The sequence below is a fragment of the Acomys russatus genome, chromosome 13, assembly GCF_903995435.1.
Source record: "Acomys russatus chromosome 13, mAcoRus1.1, whole genome shotgun sequence".
Classification (NCBI taxonomy): Eukaryota; Metazoa; Chordata; class Mammalia; order Rodentia; family Muridae; genus Acomys; species Acomys russatus.
Window position 1 is genome coordinate 50,470,410 of NC_067149.1, and position 22,251 is coordinate 50,492,660.

The window sequence follows — 22,251 nt, forward strand, 5'->3', positions numbered from 1 at the left end:
GAGGGGGAGGCCCTCAAGGGTGCTCTCTTAGCAGAACTTCCAAAAGTGCTTTTGACCCAAGGCTCATCCCCTCAGAGAAACAAGGTCCGGTGACCAGGAAGTTCAGCCATCCTCCGCACATAGGGAGAATGGACTCATCACCTCCATACTTCAGCATATCTTTACCCTTCAGCATACGTCTAATATACACTGTTCACTCAGCAGGCATGGGCCACACTTTCTGCATGTGTCCACAACTGTGCAAAGTCAGAGGTCAGACACCATACCGTGCCACTGTGGGACATCAGCTCCAGTGCTGAGGAGTGAATGACATGAGAAAAATAAGTTTTCATGGTAATAAGAAAAAATATATGATGAGCCCCAAAATAAAAGAAAAAAATTAAAGGCCTAAATTTCAGAAAACCTCCATAAGCTATGAAGCAGGTAGGCAGGCCCTCAAGAATTGGGGGCTAACAAGTTCTTGTGGGGTAACAAGAAATGGCCAGATCTACTCTGTTTTCTCCTGAGATTTCTAAGAACATGAAAGATTTTTGGAAGGAAACTCCTGTTTGAACTTATTGAGTCCACAGTGCCTGGAAATACCCTCACGTAGAGACACAGAGTGAGTGTATGACATGCCTGAGACCTGGGGTGGAGGTGGAGGCTGCGCAGTCAGCAACACTATACAGCAGTCACACCCACAGGTGCAGATGAGGCTCCTCAGAGTAAAGGACAAAGCTGGAGTCCTGGAGACCAGCGACAGCCAATGAGCAGGCAAGCCAAGGGACACGTAAAAGGGAGCTGGGTGGGGACCCATGGAGGTCTACTGACCAAAGACACATTTCACAATGCACAACACTCACATGGGCTATGCTAATGATACCTCCACCCCAGAGCCATGTGTACCTGTACAACCAGGCATGGTACAGCCTCTGAGTAAATGCCAGTTAGGTCTAAAGCCGAAGTAAATCCATAGCACTGAAAAAGAAAGAGACTCGAGATTATACAGACACACATCCTCTGTGTAATAGTAAGAGGAATGTTTCAAATAGAGGGAGGGAGGGAGGGATGAGAAAAGCAGGTGAGTATTAAACGTCTGAGTTGTGGCAGGCTGTTGGCACTCACTAATTCTGGAGAAAGGCCTGAGTAATCCCAACGCCAGTGAGAATTCAGGAGACAGAGAAGGGAAAGCGTGAAGCTCAGTCTAGCACTGGCCAAGCCCTCACCACCCAACTTCACACAGCAGCAGAGTCCTACCCGCATCAGCTCAATTTATTCTTCATACAAATATTTTACAGTTTTATTTTTAAACCATTTACACATATGCATACAAAGAAAAATAAATTTCAGTATGGAACCTTGGGACCATGGCAGTTTAAAAAAAAATCTCTGATCATTAGCTACTGAAGACAAGGCAAGAGGCATAGCAGTCACTTGTAGGGGGTTGTACGTCTTCCCACACAGAACACAGTGGAGAAGAATCCAGCTGCTCCCTCACGATCCCTTGATCTTCACCTTCTGGAAGTAATATGGCAGGGGTGGGGGGAGATTTCAATGATATCCCCTATAAATGTTTCAAGAAGGCTTATGGTAACCCTGAACCCTCCCTCTGTTGGGAATTTGCAAGAATGCAACTTCTGAACCAGTTTGCTATAAGAGTTTGTTCACTTCCTACTTACATTCTCCCAAAAAAGAAGAGGGGGCTGCAGTACTGACCACACCCCCTACTGTCCCACCTCAGACTCTGGACTCATCCCACAGATGAACCTCGCTCCCTCTTGGCCATGGCACCTGCACTGACAAGCCCTGGCCCTGAGGACACTACAGTAACCACATAAGCATCCATTGCGTCAGTATGCACCCAGAGAATCCAAGCTCGCTCCCGTGAGTGACAGAACTATGAGCCCTGTCCCAAGCTCGGCTCTGTGGAGCCGCATCAATGTTTCAGTTAACAGGCCAAATCCTAACATCCATCCCTGACAGCATCACACAGATGCTCAGGAGAACCTCTTACATACAGCTGCCCACGGTGGCTGGACTGTTACCAATTCCCAGGAATAGTAGGGCAAGGAGACTTACAAATGTGGTAGACCCTATCAGAAATGGCAGCTGATGACAACAATTTCTCTATGTCATTGGGTCCTACCCAGAAAGCAGCACCAGGAAAGGGCATGATGAGCAGAGAGAGATCTGTAGCTGGATACACAGCCCTTGAATTACCAAGGGCCGGAGACAGCTCATTCCCTACAATTATGTAGGACCTCGGACACAGCTATGCACCCCTACACTGAGGCAGCTCCTGAGAGGTCGTACCGCTTGTGGTCATCAGCCCACCCCCTTGGTAGGCCCACTGAAGGAGAGGGAGTCACACCCAGAGCGACGACCCCTCCAGGCAGACACTCACAGGGGAGCCCATCCCACTGTCACTGGGGCAAGCCAAACATATCTAGGAGGGCAGACAGATCCCGCGCATCGGCTGCCCCATAGGCATCACTCTGGCCTAGCATAGATAGCGCCAATCGCAGGGTACTCCAGATGTTCTCTGACATGGCGCCCCCCTCGCCCCGAGGGCCCCGGCTCTTCCTCTGCATGTTCAGGGCCTCCAGAAAGTGTTCCACAGCCTCACTGCAGGAGAGAGCAATGAGGGTTGGTGAGCTGAACAAAAGTGGCGAGGCAGAAGGGGCACAGGGAAGGAGGACCAGACAGCAGAAACCAAAACCAGGAAGACAAGGTTCATCTGCTTACGATGGAATCCATACTCACCGGTGAGCCCCAAGGTTAATGCAGCTGATGCCTAGGTTGTAGCGAGACCGGATATACCCGGGCTGTAGTTCCAGGGCTCTGCGGTAGGCAGTCACTGCCTCTTCACTCTGGTTCCCGTTGGCCAGGGTGGCCCCAAGCTTGTTCCAGAGCAAATAGTCCTAGGAAAGGGACAGAGAGGTCTGGAAACATGAGCTAGGATTGGACCTACTTCTACCCACTCCTTCACCTGCTTCGCTACTGTTTGGCTAATGTAGCCACTAGCCCACCCTCTTCACCTCAGCAGCTCCCAGTGTGGTCACTGGATCATCCCATGCTCCTGTTCTCCCTGACCCCCCTTTCTTCCCCCAAGGACACTGGAATGCAAATGACTGTCAACCTTCTTCCCCTGAGGCTCACATTGGGACGGACACTGAGGGCAGCTGTGAAACAGTCCACAGCCTTGTCGTACTCCCCACTCAGGTTGAAGAGAACTCCCAGGCCACACTGCACATCAGGGTCAACGGATGTAGGGTCCAGACGCACAGCTGCCAGGAAGAGTTCTTTCACTTCAAGAAACAGGGAGCTAAATGGGAGAAGGAGGAGTCAACCCTGCCCCCAGGATTCATCAACTTCCCAGTCACCTCCTTTACCCACACTCTGGCTTAGGGCCTGCTTTGCTTCCCCACAGCACTGCACGGCAGGTTGCTGACCCCTTCAGCTGAACTTGAGCAACCCATTGCATTCTTAGGCTGTTGGATCTCAGCATACCCCAATCTCCCAAATCAAGGTCATGTCCTTACTAGGACTCACAGTCCTGGCCTCACCCAGGAATCCCGTCCACTCACTCAGACAACAGAGATCCCAGGATGCGCTTGCTGGAACCCAGTCCTGTCCCACTAGCCCCCTCTTCCCCAGAAGCCACCAGGTGGGCGTAGGCCGGTGAGTAGCGCAGCCAGTCTCGCAGAGTCTCACAGGCCTGTCGCTGCAGGGATTCATTGGTGAAGCTTACTGCCAGCGCCATCAGCGCAGTCCGGTTATCTGGCTTTAGCTCCAGACACCTGAGGGGACAAAGAGGTGCAGACTGAGAATCTGCAAATGACACCCACAGCCGAGCTTTGAAATAGTCATGGAGGCCCCACTTCTGTCCTCTCAACTAAACAGAGAGAAGAACCTTATGGCCTGAGCTAATATTAAAGACCCCAATCTGAAGCCAGGCAGTAATCCCAGCACTCGGGAGGCAGAGAGGTGGATCTCTGAGTTCAAGGCCAACCTAGTCTACAAAGGATAGCCAGGATAGCCAAGGCTCCATAGAAAAAGCCTGTCGGGAGAGTGGGCGGGGGGGGGGGGGGGGGGGGGGGGAAGGGAGCGGGAAGCCCAATCTGACTAAGATGGGCAAAGTTTCTGCAGCCAAAGACCAACCAAGATCCCACAAATGAAATCCAAGCATCTCCACTCTCCTCTAGCCTCTACTGAGCCATGATGACTTGGAACAATCTCACAGGTTCATCTGTGACCAGAAAAGAAGACAAAGACCTGGCTCTGGGTGCCTATCAAGCTAAGGGCTCCATGCAGAGGCCTGCATCTATCTACCTGCACTCACCTCCGCAGGGCACTGATAGCCAGGAGCTCTTGCTCATTCTCAGCCTGGGTGGTGCCCAGGTACTGCCAAGCCTAGAGGGAAGTTGACAATTCCATCACTGACTTTGCATCCGCTCATCCACTGGCATCCCCCACTCACCCTCTCACTCACACCCCAGAGGAGAGCACAGCCATCCGCATGCCTCTTCGGGCTCTCCCATAACACTGGGAGAAGTGTCAGAACAAGGCTGCACTCACCTCCATGTGCTTTGAGTCCTGCTGCACAGCAGCCTCAAAGAGCAGCACGGCATTTGGCAGGTCTCCCTCCTCAAGGCGACGCAGCCCTTCTTCAAAAGGCTGAGGGTGGTCACGCAGGGGGTTCTCCTCCTCAAACTGGTACCCCTAGGACGAAGGAAAGTGACGGGGGACTCCTAAGAGGGAATATGGACAATCAGGGCAGCAGGGCTGGGAGAACAGCAGCCAAGACAGGTGGAGAAGGTGAAGGCTTCCTTCCACACAGGAGTAGCAAACACTCTGTATTGTGAAGATCGTCCATGACAAAGCAAAGCTGAGCCTCCACTCAGCTTCCACCTCCTCTTTACAGCATCTAAGAAGCTGCGTGACTCTGCAAGTATCTGTGCTGGGATTATAAAGTCATTTCAGGAAGTCTTCACAAGCCTGCACTGTATGGTCAACTTCTTCCCAGTGGGCAGAGCACGCCTCTCGCAGCACCTGCAGGTCACAGTGCAGGCTCTCTTCGGTATCTTAACTCCTAGTGTAGATCTTGCCCTCCCATAGCGTGATGACATATGAGGTAAATGTGATGTGAGGCAGAGGCCCTGCCTTCCAGGCAAGGCTTACCCAACTCAGGTAATTGACCATGAACTGACTGAGTAACATCAGAAACACTTAGTTTATCCCCCATAACTAAGTTTGTTTGGGTTTTTTTGGTTTTTTTTTTTTTTTTTCATTTGTTAAATTTTTACATACTTTGCTATGTAGCCTAACTAGCCTCAAACTCACAGCTGTCCTCTTGCCTTGCCTTCCCAAGTGATAGCATTACAGATATAAGCACCATATTGGGCTAGCTTTTAAGTAAAGCTTGGACCCCGAAATCTGATGGCGGAGAATGTCTCTGTAGGACACTGTTCTCTTCTAGCTGGGGAGTTCTCAGCTGAGGAAGTTACGATGTCACCTAAAAAGCTTTGCCAACTGGCATTTGGCATAAAGAAGACAGATAACAAGGCAAGGCCAAAGTCACTGGTGAGTCGCACGGCTTTGGACAAATACCGTATTTTTCAGACCATAAGACACACTTTCCCCGCAAAAGTGGCCGGGGGGCGGGGGCAGAAATTAGGGTGCACCTTATGGCCCAATTGCTGTTTTTACTGCTCTAAAAACTGGGTGCATCTTATGGTCAGGTGCATCTTACAGTCTGAAAAATATGGTAAAATATTCCTTTCAGGGAAGTAAAGTTACCATCACAAAACATATGCAGGACACCAGAAAGTTTGGTGAACATGGCTTCAAACATTGCACAGAGAACTTTACATTAAACTGCACAGAATAAAGACAGGATGCCCTGGGTGGTCGTCATTGTGAAACAAGGGAACAACCAGAGACTCGAAGCTCTAAAGTGCGAGTCATCACTACAAAGAAGCCGGGGTTCGAGGCATAAGACGCACGGTTGGAGATGGATGAGGAAAATGTGTCCCAAGTAGAGCCAGGAAATATTAAAAATTCACAAAGTAGCCAGGTGCAGGCCTTTAATCCCAGCACTTGGGAAGCAGAGGCAGGCGGATCTCTGAGTTGGAAACCAGCCTGGTCTACAGAGCAAGTTCCAGAACAGCCAGGGCTACACAGAGAAAACCCTGTGTTGAAGAAAAAGAAAATCAGAAGGCAGAAAAAAAAAAAAAAAATGCCACTACAGAGGATAGCATGTTTTCTCAGTAAACAATCAGACAACAAATACATCACACCTTGCAGGTCTGACTGCAACTACTCAGTCCCACCACAGGAGGAGCTGAGGCAAATGTAAAGCAATGAGCATGGCTATGTCACCATCAAATTTTATTCACAGACACTGAAATTTTAATTTTAATTTTTAGGTATTACAAATTATATTATTCTTTTGGTTTCTTTCAGACATTTAAAAATGCTAAAACCATTATCAGCCACTGAACCATTTACAAACAAGTGGCAAGTTCATTTATTCCATAGGCCACTTCTACCCTAGATCATCTGAATTTAATAGAAGAAATATTTTCACACTCAACCTTAACTGCTGCCCATCATCACTCCATCCTATGAGCCACTCTGTGGGAAACAGACTGTTATCTCATGTAACGGAATTTCCTAATGACTATAATTCATACCTCAAAGCTACTGAGAGCCTTACTAAAAATCTTAAGGCAGTGTTCACTAACAGTGGCTGTAGCTACTTCCTTGAGGTGCGATGCTGTGTGTCTTCAGCAGACAATGCAACAAATGAATGCCATCGCTTTCAAACTAAGTTTCCTCTAGGCCCTTACTAGTCCACTGTGCAAAGATAAGATATTTACTCTGAAGGCTACAGAATGCAGAATGAGCTAAGCATCACTTCACCACCTCAGAGTTCTAAGCCAGGCAGCCATCTTGTCTGGCCCACTGTCTTGGGCTGTTCCAAAGTGTCACAGATCACACTGCAGAAAGAGCACAGCATCAGAGTCTCCCATCACAGAAATGCTTTTGATGACAGTTTATAGTGGAGTTTTTGTTTTGGGTTTTTGTTTGTGTGTTTCATTTTGTTTTGTTGGTTTTCCGAGACAGGGTTTCTCTGTGTAGCCCTGGCTGTCCTGGACTCACTCTGTAGACCAGGCTGGCCTCAAACTAACAGAGATCCACCTGCTTCTATCTCCTGAGTGCTGGGATCAAAAACATGCACCAGCATGCCCAGTCCAGTTTACAGTGCCTTTTTAAGCCATGGGTGTATGTAGCCTCTGAAAAATCTAAGGATTATCAATTTTTTTTAATATTTTAACTAAAAAATGTATAAAAAGGGATGAGGAGATGGCTCAGTGGACAAAGCACTTGCCAAGCAAGCATGAGGACCAGGGTGTGGATCCCAGCACCCACATACCCACGCCAGCACCCATACACCCATGCCATGCAGGACCAGGGTGTGGATCCCAGCACCCACACACCCACGCCAGCACCCATACACCCATGCCCTGTGGGACCAGGGTGTGGATCCCAGCACTCACACACCCACGCCAGCACCCATACACCCATGCCCTGTGGGACCAGGGTGTGGATCCCAGCACCCACACACCCACGCCAGCACCCATACACCCATGCCCTGTGGGACCAGGGTGTGGATCCCAGCACTCACACACCCACGCCAGCACCCATACACCCATGCCCTGTGGGACCAGGGTGTGGATCCCAGCACTCACACACTCATGCCAGCACCCACACAACCATGCCAGGCGGGACCAGGTATAGATCCCAGCATCCACACACCCACGCCAGCACCCATACACCCATGCCCTGTGGGACCAGGGTGTGGATCCCAGCACTCACACACTCATGCCAGCACCCACACAACCATGCCAGGCGGGACCAGGTATAGATCCCAGCATCCACACACCCATTCCAGATGGGCAAGGGATTCCAGGGCAAGAAGGCCAGCTAGACTACAGCTGTGTCTGTGAGCTCTGGGTCCACTGAGAGACTCCTCCCAGAAAGGAAAGTGGAAAGCAATTAAGGAAGACAGCCATGACCATCTCTGGCGTCAGCATACACATGCACACCATAGGCACATGCAAAAAACAAAAAGACCCATGAGTTTAATAATTAACTCAGATAATTCCATATAATTCAGTACAATTTAGCTTAAGGACAGACAACACTTAACTTTTCACTATAAGTGAATAATAAAGTGGAACACTGTCATGAAGCATTTGTGCAAGTGTTTCTATGCCTACTTTTGCAATATTTCAAGGTATCAATGATATCAAATAGGGTTCATGAATCTAATAACTTAATTACAGTTTTTGTTTGTTTTAAAAAACAATCTCACTAACCCAATATAGTCTAATTTATAATCCTCCTGCCTCGGCCTCCCAAGTGCTAGGGTTACAGGTATGCACCACCATTCATGCCTGGCTCCTTGACCGTATTTTAGGCTTTTAATTTAAAGGTGTATTTGGCCCCACATGTCATAAATATGGGAATAATATGTGCTAAATGAAGCTTATAACTTAAAAAGCTATTCTGCGTACATGTCATAAATACAGGAGTAATAAACACTAGGAGGAAATATTGCCCATATGAAAATAGTACTTACATCTCCATTTATCAAATGTATAGAAATGCCAATTATAAGTTAACAGTGTAGCAAATTGCTAGTGTAGAATAATGAAAGTGTTATTCCATAAGACGAATTTATATACTGTGGCAAAATACAAGGCAAGGTCCCAAGAAGTTAGCAGCTGCTCCTTAACATACCACATAAAACCATTCTCAGACAAGCACGCATCAGATGGAAACAGCACAGCCACATCTTCCCTTGCATTAGGCTGTTGACAAGGCTCTCCAGCCCTAACCTCCTCACAGTCCCCTGAGCTTCCCTCTCCTGTCTTTGCACAGCTTCTCATGTCAGAATCTATCTCCAGCACTCAGCTTTGCCTCTCAGGAACCTCCACATGTAAACTGAGAAAGAGGTGTTACTCAGTTCCTACTCCATCTTCCTGAAGAGCAAGCAAGTCTTTTCCTAACCTCTCATATTTCAACTCAGCTCAGTCACAGCCACAGCCCAGCGATCCTGCAACCCACAAGCAGAGTTACTCACAGAGACTACAGAAAAATCACACACTTCTAAGTCAAGAGTACACGCCACATGTAAAATCTAACCATCATTCACCACAGACTACTGGGGAATGTTCCTTTGTTTAAGTTATTTAATATACTTCTTTGAATTTGGGACAAGAGCCTGGTTCCTACAAGAAGAGGTCAGGGGTGTAGCTCAGTGAGACAGTCAGCCCTTCCTAGCATGCACCACCTCTGGTTTAATCCCCAATATTGGAGTAGGAAGCTTGAACTCATGAGCTAAAAAAAAAAAAAAAAAAAGACATGTGTCACAGTGTGCACAGAGAGACGACCCATCAAGCAGCACTGCTCAGCCCAGCAGGGAGTCACCAACAGAAACACTGCCCAGTGCAACCTCCAGAGGAGTTGCTCATCTGTCCTTGTGCAAGCCTCCCTTGAGGGCATGGTGTCACTGTATTATTGCCAAAGGTATTCTCACTAACAATTTATCCTCAAGAATGTAGCACACTCAATTACTGGACAGGAGGCGCCAAGGTATCAATCAGATTTCTCTCCATAGAAAAAGGATCAAAAACAGCAATAGCTTCAGCACAGACACTTCAGATTCTAGAACCTGGAAAGCCAGGGGCCCCTACCTTGTCATAGGATGTGGATGTAAGGTCATCATAGTCAGAAAGCCAGGGGTGTGCCTCTGCATCCCGTTTTGCCATCTCCTCCAACTCTGCCTGCAACTTGTCCCAGAAATCGACATCAGACTGTAAGGAAGGGAAGCAGATAGAAAAAGGAGATGCTTCATGACCACCCCACCCACCCTCCACTCTACTGAGGTACAGTCTATAGGGCAATAGGTCATAAACTTCAATGGATTCAGCAATCATCAGAGAAGCTTTTGAAAAATGCAAATTCCAATGCAGGAATCTGGAGTGATGTCCAAGAGTTTGCATTTTTAAAAAAGCACCCATCCCACACCTATGTAATTCCGTCCCTTATGATCCAGCACACCACAAGACAATGCCCATCACCTCTGGCACTATTAAAGCCACCATACTCTCGTAGGAGGGAATGGTCCTGGAGCACCCATGCCCACACCAGCTGCTCTCACCTCTATAGCTGACTTGGCTCGTTCAAATTCCACATCAAGGGCAGACGTGTTGTTTCCTGGTCTTGTGAACTGGTCAACCCAGGCCTCTGATGCACCCTGTGACAAACAATCATCTCTGCCCCCTCCACCACCTCCCTTCCCACTCCCACAGACTGACTGAAACCCCATTAAACACCACCAGCCCAGATGCTCTGAGACTCTTTCCCCACCCACTCAGGATCCAGACGCTACAAGGCAAACTGTCAACAAAACCCCTTCCCACTGAGCCCTGATCCAGCCTCTGGCAGCAGTCTGAAGTGGGCTAGGGAGCGACAATATCCTACCTGCTGCTGTATAAACTCTGCTGCCCACTGTTCTGCCTGAGCTCGGCCCGACCCTGCAGCGGACTCCAGGGACACCTGCCCCTCGCCAATCTGCCGCACGAATTTCAGGAACTGGGGCACAGAGACACACATAGGCACCTTGGGACAGGACTTCCAGGTGTGCACTCTCAACTATGCCCAAGGAGACCCTGCACTCTCCCCTCCCTATCAACACCTCTAATTGCATCAAGATAATGCTAAAGGCCCTGAAAGAAGGGGGGCAGAGATCAAAAACAAGGGGATCCCTGCCTCTACAGAACTGAGAAGGCAGTGAAAAGGCAAAAAGTTCGTAGATGAAGAAATAAGGGAAACAGTGGGAAGATGTAGCCGGATCCACATCTCCTTTTCCCAGAGGGAGACAGTCCTAGAATCTCATGCCCTCTCTGCAGCACAGCAGTGTGAGGGAAGGAGGGCTTCTGCCTTCAATGCCACCTCTGCTGAGCAATACACCAGGACGTGACTCACCTCAGAGTTAGCCAATTTGGGGTCATCCACCTTGGACACAAAGTCACTGGCTGTGTGCTGCAGATCCTCCTCAGGATGATATTCATCGTACCTGTGGCAAGGAAGAAAGACCGAGTCACCCACGCTCTTCCCCACTCATGTCCTATGGTGACCATAATTCGTACAGGGTCGGGGCAACAGTGCTACCCCACTCCCTGGAGGAGCTACAAGCTCCACATTAAAGAAGAATGTCTTGGTGGAAGTGGGAAAGTGTTTTCACCCTTCCTTCCACAAACACGGGTCTGCAGTGGGGGAGAAGAAAAAGCTCAAGGAAACAGGGGGCATTAAGACAGTTACAAATCTCCAGTGGAATGTGTAGAATTACTACCCACAGGGGAAGAACAAGTAACACTAGTGGAAGTGTCGATAAATAAATAGAAATAAAAAGGAATGTGCAAGCTGGTAGGAATGTGCATAGAGGAAGCTGGGGAAACTGCCCCAAACTGCACTCATTTCATAGCAACCCACGGACTCACCATCGATCAGTGGAAGATGTTCCTTCTGGCTCTCCCAACCACAGCTTTTCCTCAGACTGCTCCAGATACTCCTCAGCCCATCGGGCAGGGGACACAGACAAGGGGTCTGCAAAAGGCCGTTGTGGAACTCATCAAGGCTCCAGAGTAAGATCAGAGAAAGAGAAAGTTATACAGACCCATGGACCAACTCAGCCAAAGCGGAGCAAGCAGAAGCCTAGAAAGTCTGTGAGAGCACCTCCTCAAAAGAGTGTCCTAATAAATCCCCAACATCCTCTTCAGGGGCTGAGCCATTCCAAGGGGGCTGGGATGGAAGTTTATGGACAGTTGGGAATAGGAGACCTACCAAGAAGGCTCAGGTAAGAATTTAGCACTCGCAACGCGAAACAGAAGGCTCAAGAGTTGAAGGCTATAAAAGAGCCTATCCTTTAAAGACAGAAGGGTGGGGAATGCTTAGTGCCTAAGAGCACTGTCTGTTCGTCAGGAGTTGGGTTCAAGTCCCAGCACCAACATGGTGATTTACAACTGACTGTAATTTTAATTCCAGGAGACCCAATGTCCTCTGCTGACCTTAAGGGCACCAAGCACACAAGTACAGCACAGACACACATTGGAAAAAATACACATAAAATATTTTTTCCTTTTACTCTTTATTAGGGTGTATTTGTTGTACAGCATAAGGGGCTTCAATAAATCATTTCCACACATCCATATGAGTTTTGACCACAGTAGCTCCCTCTTTTCTTTTTTGGAAGGAAAAAGGAGTGTTGAGATGCTGTCCTGGCTGTCCTGGAGCTTACTACATAAACCAGGCTGGCCTCAACTTCACAGAGAGCTCTTTTTGCTGCCAGCTGGCATAAAAGGCATGAGCCACCATGCCTGGCCACACACACCCTTTTTCCCTATTTTCCCTCTTCTTTCTTCCTTTCCCTTTTCCCATCCTTCCAAATTCTTTCTCTTGCAGGCTACAACCTTTGGTAAAAAGCAGGGGTCACCGGGGCTTTCTCACAGGAACTATGCATGAAATAGGAGGTATGTGCCAAACCTAGACACACAGTTCTCTCAGCCCCGGTCTGGCAATGGCAGGAATGCTTGTGCCCTCACAGGTGTTCTCGGTCCCCTACACTCAGAGATAAACACTGTTCTGGCTTTTGTCACTATGTTGTTTGTATTTGGGATTTTTAAAACAGGGTCTCACTACGCAGCCCAAACTGGCCTTGAACTCCAGGGTCCTCTGCCACAGCTTCCCAAGCGCTGGGACTACAGGCCGCAGTCACAACTCCTGACTCTTTCGTTACTTTGATTCATTGTAAGAGGCCATGTTTTTCAGTCAAAATCTAAAGTTATCTTAGAAACTTCAGTGGCAAAGGGCACCGTGAGCATGGGACCAAACACTGAGCGAGGGCACTGAACTGTTTCCCCACCCCCTGAACTTCGTCCTAGCAAGCAGTGAGCAGATCCGTGTGCAGAAGAAGTGGAGAAGGCACCAGCCCGGGTTCCTTGCCATCTTTACATCCCAGATGCTGACTCGCTCATCCAATCCCCTCTGGGAAGTCTGCCACTGCTTTCACACTGAGAAGACACCGCTAGCCCCTTAGTGTTGATGTACAATTTACCAATTGACCTGAGTAATTTCAACAAAGCAGTCTCAAAACCTGAGAAAATAATGTCAAAATCTGAAAGAAAAAAAGAACCAAGGGTCTCAAAACACACACACCTACTTGTGAACAAGCCATGTATAATCAGCATAATAAAAAGTATGCTTGGCAATTGCTTGGGTTTACAGATTCTGTGTTTTAATTTCGAGAACCCTCAACAACTACAGGCTCTGCCTCCAGGTCCTGTGGTAACATTTTTCTCCCCTTACCCTAGCTAGGCTTTGGCTTACATGTGGAGACTGAAAAACAAATGTTTAATATCAAAACAGATTTCAGTAACATCTCCTTAGCCCAGATGTGTTGAAAATATCCCTTCTTCCTATTTCCTCTCCACTTCCTCCTTACTTCCTCACAAAGCAAGTCAGTAGAATGTTCTCATCAACAACAACAAAAAATAGAAAAAAAATCTAACATGCCTGGACTTTACCACGTAAAAACCACACATTAGGGAGAAAGACACAGAGATGGGAAACATCATCCTTAAATTGCTCTAATTTAGGGCTAAGAGTGTCCCTTGCATGCACAGGGGCGTGAATTCTGTCCCCAGCACCTCAAAACAGTAAAAACAATAGCACAGTTTGGCTCAGGCTCTCAAGGCCCTGAGTTTTCTGGCACTGGGAACCTGCCCCAACAGAGCAACATTTGGCTTCACAGCCTTTTTTGAGAAATCCTTACAGAAAACCAGACCCATTGAGACATGCCTTTATCTAGATATCACACTCATGTTTGCATCGTACAGCTTGTCACTGTGAGTCTGTGCTCTGAGAACACCTACAGGTGAAAAGTCAAACTCTCAGAACCCCACCCTAATCAGCGAGGGTTCCGTAGGAGAGCATGAGGTTCTGGCGTGAGCCTAGGGTCACCCACAATCAAGCCCCAGCTCCACACACCATCCACCACGTATTTCAGGGTAGTTGTTTTAACTCCTGAGCATCCACTTCCTTATCTACCAACAGACAGTAGCAGACAGCCCATCAGAGTGTCAACAAAAATAAAAACAGTCACAAAGGAAGCTGCTGCCATTACTGTTTGGGGAGGGCAAACCTTACAGAACATCACAGGAAGACTTCCTCCCTGGTTCACGTCATAGCTCTTCATCCTCTACTCATGAAAGAGCTAGCACAACCGCCTTACGCTACTGCTTCCGACAACTTTTCCCGTAACAGCACAAGTCGGTATTTCATAGCTGCCTATGAACCTCACACGCTGTGAGGCTATTCTTGGTTGTCAAGTTGACTACTTCTGGGTTAACTAAAACCCAAGCAGCTGGGTGCACCTGTCAGAGCCTTTTTCTCAATTAAATCATTTGAAGTGGGAGGACCCACTTCTAATCTGGATCTTCTGAGACGGGAAGATCCACCGTCAATGTGGGCGGCACCTTCTTCTGGCAGCCTATATATTATATCTAGCAGTCAGTCTGTTCCAGACATGGAAGAAGGAGGCTCGCTCTCTTTGCCTGCTTACTCTCCATATGGCTGCCAAGTCCATCCCTTCACTAGCATTGGAGCCCACCTCTTCGGGATTCTGGCATATAGTGAAGACCAGCTGAGACATCCAGCCCTGTGGACTGAACAACTGCTGGATTCTTGGACCTTCCATTGGTAGACAGCCACTGTGGGACTAGCGGGACCCAAGCCTGTAAGCCATTCTAATAAATACCCCCTCACCCTCACCCCCCCACTCCCTCCCCCTTCATTCTATAACGGTCCATTCCTCTGGAGAACCCTGAGTAAAACACACTCTATGCCAACTGAGTCATCTAATTCCAGACCACCCGAGGGCGGAGTTTCATCTCCAGAGCTGAGTAAGCGTGAGATACAGTCTGGCCAGAAAACATGACAGATGATTCTATCTGAAGTATGACAGACCAAAATAGCGGGGAGGCTCTTGTGTGGTGATGGACCAGCTCTTGAACTGGGATGGTACTTATGCAAATCTAACATCTGATGAAGGTGCATAAAACTGCCCCCCCCCCCAGATAACAGCACATAAAACTAGAGAAAACCAGCAGCTCTGTGGGATGCACTAGAGTGAATCTCCTGATCACCACTGGGAGAATCTGTGACATGGCCACACAGAACTTTCCTGTATGGGTGTTGTTGTTGTTGTTGTTTTCCACACTTACCAGTAAGAATGTAAAAATTTCCATATAAAAAGCTAAAATAGAAAGATAAGCATCAATAATTCTAGAACATTAAACATGGGGATTAAAGCCGAGCATGGTGGCGCACGCCTTTAATCCCAGCACTCAGGAGGCAGAGGCAGGCGGATCGCTGTGAGTTCGAGGCCAGCCTGGTCTGCAAATAGAGTCCAGGGCACCCAAGGCTACATAGAGAAACCCTGTCTCATTTTTTTTAAAAAATGTGGGGGGGGGGTGTTAAAAATAAAATAAGAGCCAGGCAGTGGTGTCACACGCCTTTAATCCCAGCACTCACAGAGACAAGCAAGTCCAGGACAACCAAGGCTATGCAGAGAAACCCTGTCTCAAAAAAAAAAAAAAAGAAAGAAAGAAAGGAAGAAAAGAAAAGAAAAGAGGAAAAGTATACAAAGCATGCCTATAATCCCAGCACTTGGGATACAGAGGTAGGACTGTGAGTTCAAAGCCAGCCCAGGCTACATAGTAAAACCTTTTCTCAAAAAAATCAAAATAAGGCAGGTATAGTGGTACACGCCTTTAAATCCCAGCACTCAGGAGGCAGAGGCAGGCAGATCGCTGTGAGTTCGAGGCCAGCCTCGTCTACAAAGCGAGTCCAGGTCAGCTAAGGCTACACAGAGAAACCCTGTCTCCAAAAAACAAAAAACAAAAAAACAAACAAAAAAATCAAAATAAACCAGGCATAAGGATGAATGCTGGTAACACTGACATTCAGCAGAGACAGCAGAAACTTAAACCAGCTGGTATGCAAAGGGAGTTGGAGGCACACCACGGCTACAATGAGATTTTTGTCTCACAAACACCATAAATTGATTAATAAGACCTTTAAAAGTATAATAATTTGTCTCATCTACTTATCTATAAAACAACTGTTAATTTACATAATTGACGTTATTAGCCACCAACACTAGGAAAAGGCAGTTTTTAAACCATGAATTCTAGGGCTGCAGAGATGGCTCAGTGATTGGGGCACTGTCTTATTTAAGGGTTCTTCCAGACGACCTGGGTTCAATTCCCAGACCACATGTGGCAGCTAACAACAGTCTCAACTCCAGTGCCAGGAGGTGTTATATCCCTTTCTCCTGCAGGTAATGAATACATGTGAGGCACAGACTACATACAAGCAAAAGACGCATACACATAAAACAAAAAAATAAATCTTCTAAATAAATTAAACATGAATTCCCAGAAAGTCAGTGTCTTTTAGCTTTTTCCTCCAAATCTCAACGCATTCATTCATCACTACCAAAGTCCTACTACAACAGGACAATTTTACAGAGCCCAGTCTCACAGCTCCGGGCCTCTGTGAGGCAGACACAGCTGGAAAAAAAAAAAAAAAGAATGTGCAAAACTGAAGAGCTCTCCAAGGACAACTGACAGGTCAGGCAGGTCCAGCATGTTCCTAAGGGGCTTTCGTTTGTGAGTTAGGGAAGACTTCACCAACAGGAAGCAATGGATTCTAAGAAAATCTGGCTCTTGCTTTGTGCTTAGCTACATGAAGGGTTTGGGGTTTTGTCTGCTAGCTTTAAATTATGGAAAATGATGGATGCCCACCCATTCCAACAGAAGTCTCTCTGAACTAAGATGTGTCACTTGGGCTTAAGGTTTGAAAGGTTCGGGTCTTCGGACAGCTTGGATTTGGGCTTAAGGCAATTCCACACACAGGGAAGACTTGAGGGTCTAGGGTCTAGGTTTGAAGAGCATGGCACCTGGTACAAACAGGCCTCAGTTTGAGTATCATGTCTCCCACTGATACTCTTTGTAGAGTCTTAAAACCTTTAAATCGCAGCCTAGCAGAGAATGCTCAACACTAGTAAGAAACCTAGAACACTGTCTGCCCCGCTTACGTTAGGAAAGGCATCTGGGTGAAGTCCCCTGTGTGTGGAGGGAGCCCTGCCTTCAGCGGAGTAAGAAGTGGTGAGAGGAGACACAACTAAGGCCCCATCATCTCAAACCATCAACTGTTCAGGGCCATGTGGCTGCCTAGTCGAGAAGGTTTGTAACTTTCTTCATTTGTATCTCTTCCCAATCTGGATTTCTTGGCATGAACAAGGCCAAACAATGCTTCTCGCTGTGAGCAACCAGAAAGAGGAAGGCTTTCCTTTTGCCCTAATCAGATAGGCTCAGGGAAGAAAGCGAATCTGCAGGGAGGCAATAAGCCAAGGGGCCTAGCCAAGCCAGAGCATAAAGTACAGGCCTGGCAGGGCAGAACAACAGCTGGGTCCACTGAGGCAGATCCCGACCACACCTAGGGGGAAAACGCTGTCAAGCCGTCTGCTAAATACCTGTGCTCATACGCGAGGATCACTGCTGCCCTCAGCCTTGCCCAGGGAAGCTTCTCTCTGCAGTGGTCAGCAGGTGCACCAGGGACTCCTAACTGGTCAGTGTGCTGAGAAGACGTGACCCTAAAAGGCCATCTATCTCAAGCCCCTCGCCAAGGGAACATCACAGAAGAGGGGGTGGCAGGAATGTAGGAGCCAGAGGAGGGAGCGGGACGCTGTAAAATACTGTCTTCATTGAGACAACAGGCTCATCGCACCATGAACTCATTTCAGCTACAGTTACCTGCACAACATCTTCTGACACTCTGACAGGCAGTATTAACTGGGCCCAGTGGGTTATTAACAGGGGAAAAGGACATGTTTAGGGTATCTAGAGCAAGTGGAGGGAGGAGTTGGGAATTGTTCTAAAGAGTTGGGGTGACATATGATCAAGATGTATTGTTTACATGTATAAAAATGCCTAAAAATAAATAAGATTCTATTTTTTTTTAAACTTACAATACTATGTTATCTTTAGCAAGTTACCGCAAAAACTCAGTATTCTTATCCGTAAAATGGTCCTAAAAACAGTCGCTAGAATTTGCCTTCTCATAGAAATAATGTATTCAATGCACTTAACACAGAGCTCAGAACACAGCAAGTACACAGAAGCTAGTATTATTTTTTATCATCACAGATCTTTACCCTCAAAGACCATTAAGTCATTCCTCAACATCTATAAAAGATATTCCTGAAACTCATACTGAAGATTCAAGTCTCTTATATGAAATAAGGTACTTGCATAAAAGTCACACATATCCCGCTATGATTTTTAACATCTCTATACAACTTATAACACACAATATAATGTAAATGTTATGTATATAGTAATTACAGCAATTAGGAAATAATGAACACACACACACACACACACACACACACACACACGCACACACACACACACGCACACACACACACACACGCACGCACACACACACACACACACACACACACACACACACACACGGCCAGGCACAGTGGTTCATACCTGGAGTCTCAGCACTCAAGAGGCTAAGGTAGAAAAGATCACAGTTACACAGGGATTTGGAGGACAGCTTGGTCCCTGCCTAAAAACTCAAAAAGCATACACACTCTTAGTACAGACCATTCACAGTTTGTTCCATCTACAGGTGAGAAAGGCACAGACACACACGTGGCCTGGCTTTACTTCAAGCTTCTGAACTCCATACCCACACGCTTCCCCAGACCCCAATCCTATGCAAAATAACTGAATGCCATCCCAGGTGATTCCGTCACTATGTCTCTCTTCCTGGGCCCTCCATCCGATCTCTAGCTCCAGACATTAAGAAGTCAAGTTCCTGACAAAGAGGCAGACCTAAGCTCTAGTTCACGTTCCTGCTCTCTCCCTCTCCTCCCCCGGGCCCCGCCTCTTTTCTTCTCCACTCAAACCCAGTTTTCTCTTTAATATGTTTTGATTACCTAGGATTACTACAAGAAGTCACACCTAACATCCTACAGAAACGAATCAAAGATGTAGAAAGTCATTAGCAGCCAAAACCTCCTTATATCCTAAGAGGAATTAGGACATCGGAACAGAACGTTTAAACACTCTACAACACCCAGCACAGATTCTCCCACAGGCCTCACCTGTAACTTCAGCGATGAATTCTTGGGACCAGTCAGTCTCATTATAATCCTGAGCTACATCCACAGCATCTCCAGCCGCAAGAAACTCGTGGGCCCAATTCTCAGACAAGGCCAAGTCCGCCACACCAGGGGCTTAAATGAGACAAGAGAAGACTAAGAAGAAAGAAAGCAGGTGCCTGTCATTGCTGCCATCACTCCTGGATGGCTCCGCCTTGTCTCCTCTGCATGTCACCCTGCTGATGCCAGCAAAGTCAGAGGATGGAAGGCCTCTGGCCTCCTCACACCGAATCCACTAGTCTCCCTTCTCACTAGCCCCTGAACCCACCTCTCTGAGGAGCCTGGCGAAAGTTTGACTGTTCAATCTCCTGCATCTCTGCCAGGAGGTCATCCATTTTGAAGGTCTGAGGAGCACGAGATACAAGGGGTGCATTCTGGTCCTGCAGGAATTCCACCACCAACTATTACAGAGAGATGTGAAATGAACCATTAGGGTCTGAGGGCCTCAGCCAGGGGGTGGGCCCACCAATGCCGGACAGAAAAACAGAAACTGGAGATAAAGAAAACAATTCAGTCAGTAAATTTGGAAACAAGAAAAAATAATAATAATAACATTGGCACACATCTTTTGGTAATGGGAGTGGACTGTTTAAATTTTTTTTTAGAAAAATCACCATGAACAACAACAAAAAAAGAAAGAAAGAAAATAAAAAACTTGCTATATTTACCTCATCTTCAGAGCCCACTCCCAAAGGCTTGGAAACCTAAGACAAGAAAAAAAAAGAGGCAATATGCCTAGTGAGGAAGGCAGCAGGCACATGGAGTACAGCCCAACTCTAACTCTACAGCTTAGGTGACCCGAGGCAAGTCAAGAGACTCCACAAAGCCTCGGCTTCTTTGTCTATAAAATACTGTCCTCCTCCTCCGAGTGAGGATGCACAGTGCTCACTCCAGCGTTACCGAATGGTGACTGCACCGACTTTATCAACAGGGAAAGCAGCTATCAATCAGGCTGAAGAAATGGTCTCTCCAACTCTATAAACACTCACCGTCTCCGAGGCTGGGGCTCCTGGGGGCCAGGGGCCGGGCCTCAATCCCTCCTGCCGAAGGGCCTTGTCCTGGGTGAAGTGGGTGGCCAGCTTCATGAGCGGATTGGCACCCCCACATTCGCCCTCCACCAGCTCCCGCATTGCCATGGTGACCACCAGCTCCCTGATGGACAGAAGATTAGAACTGCGGTCCCAGAGCCAGCCTCTTTCCCAACGCACGCCTCGGCCCCAATCTAGAGCAGGTGGGCCCGCGACAGTCCCACCCGGGCCAGGCCTCTAAGGGCCACCCCCTAGCTGTGTCCTGACTCCAGGGGGGCTCTGTGTCCTCCTGCCTTCCCACTTCAAGCCACGGCTTTCGGCTTGGGTTTCTCGCGGCCGCCGTCACGGCTGCACCTCAGACACTACGCGCCAACAGCAGTTCTACAAATGGACCAGGACCCCTGGGGAGCACGGGTAACGCATCATCAACCCGACTAGACCGGGACTCTACCCACACAAGGGAGAGGGGGGAACGCCAACCCCGCCGACGTTCACCGGGACCCACACCCGGGGTCGGGTGAGCGCTGCGGGACCTGATCCCGACCCGTGTCACCTGCGCCCCCTCCCCCCGCCGCGCCGGTCCCCTCCCAGCACCCCGAGCCCCCAGCCCCGCCTCCCCAGCCCCAACCCCGACCCGCGAAGCCACCGCAGCGGCAGGGGCACGCGTGCCCCGACCCCGCGCCCCCTAGACTCCAACGCTCACCGTCACGGGCCGCACCTTCCGACCCGCCGGGGCACCTGGGGTGGGCTGGGGGAGGGGAGGGGGCGGGAGCCAGGGGGCGGGACTCGGTCTTAAAGGGGCCTGGACCGCCGCGCTGCGGCCCAGCTCAACGGAAACGGGTGAGGGGCGGGGCCTTAAGCCTGCGCAGCGTGGTGGGTGGAGCCGAGAGCCTTAAAGGGGAAGTCCTGGACTACTACTTTGCGTCGCGCTCCTTGTAGTCCTCAGAACGCCAGGATTTATTTAGTGGGAAAACTCTAAGAGGAATGGAGCTACGAGAGGCTTCTCGGAGAAATACAAAGGTCGCAAGATCCAAGGCTCAGCTCTCTTTATGGGATCTCCTCTTTCTCTGAATCGCCCGAATAGAGCCCGGGAGATCTCAAGGGTCAAATCTATAACCTGCTTCGGGCCTCCTAGACCTGACCTCCTTCCAACGTGCTCCTTCAGGACAGCGTCACAGCCTCCCAAGGAGACAGAGGCCTGCCCCCAATTCCTTTACTTTGTCTGCGTAATGAGGAAAATAGCGCCGGATGATGACAAATTCTGATGACTAAAATAGGGTCCAACGCATTCTGAGGCCTCAAGCCGGTGATGGATGGGGAGAGTGCAGTGAGTCACTCCTCTGTTCTCCTTCCAGCACCACTACTTGGTCAAGGTCATGATGGCCTAATTACCGCAACTCCAAGTTGAGAAAACGTGGCAAGAAATACCTTTGATCGGGGACTATGAACCTAAGCCTCAGGCTCCACCATCTGCCAGAGAACTGGCTCGGGTGCCAAACCTCAAGGTCACTGGAAAACAAACCTTGATATCTCACCTGGGTGGTCCAAGAGCAAGTGATACATTTATGTCCTGGGAAGGGGAAGGGCTCAGAGTGCTGGTAGGTGGGCTAAAGCAAGATTGGCGCTTGAAAGGCAGCACCATCCCAGGCCAGATGAAGCAGGTAGTCAGCAGGTGGTGCCCTGGGGCAGGCTTGGGTCCTGGCTGCCCTGAAGATTTCAAAGGTAGCCTTCCTTGGGGAACAAAGGCTGTGTAAATTCAGCCCTAAAAATATCAAAATTGCCCTTATAACTGCAACGGTTGAACAAGGCAGAATACTGTGCAATGTTTCTGTCTTTAGTACATTGTCAAAATCCCCAGAGGCCCTAACCCCTATT

The 22,251-nt window shown here is 48.5% G+C and overlaps 1 protein-coding gene across 5 annotated transcripts; it reads right to left on the reverse strand.

The window, feature by feature from the left end:
• Positions 1-1,822: 1,822 nt before the first annotated feature.
• Pex5 (peroxisomal biogenesis factor 5) lies at positions 1,823-21,161 on the reverse strand. Of its 5 annotated transcripts, XM_051155319.1 has the most exons (16): positions 21,080-21,161; positions 20,338-20,500; positions 20,017-20,052; positions 19,617-19,749; positions 19,292-19,423; positions 11,553-11,658; positions 11,038-11,128; positions 10,534-10,644; positions 10,211-10,306; positions 9,744-9,863; positions 4,558-4,701; positions 4,322-4,392; positions 3,567-3,779; positions 3,139-3,304; positions 2,743-2,900; positions 1,823-2,604 (listed from the first exon to the last, which is right to left on the reverse strand). In XM_051155319.1, the coding sequence occupies exons 2-16, from the start codon at positions 20,482-20,484 to the stop codon at positions 2,403-2,405; spliced, it is 1,926 nt and encodes a 641-aa protein (XP_051011276.1). In that variant the 5' UTR covers positions 20,485-20,500; positions 21,080-21,161; the 3' UTR covers positions 1,823-2,402. The 5 variants fall into 5 exon arrangements, with proteins under 5 accessions (XP_051011276.1, XP_051011275.1, XP_051011273.1 ...); XM_051155318.1 differs by lacking the exon at positions 21,080-21,161 and having other exon boundaries at positions 20,338-20,544; XM_051155316.1 differs by lacking the exon at positions 21,080-21,161 and having other exon boundaries at positions 9,744-9,839.
• Between the last annotated feature and the right edge of the window lie 1,090 nt (positions 21,162-22,251).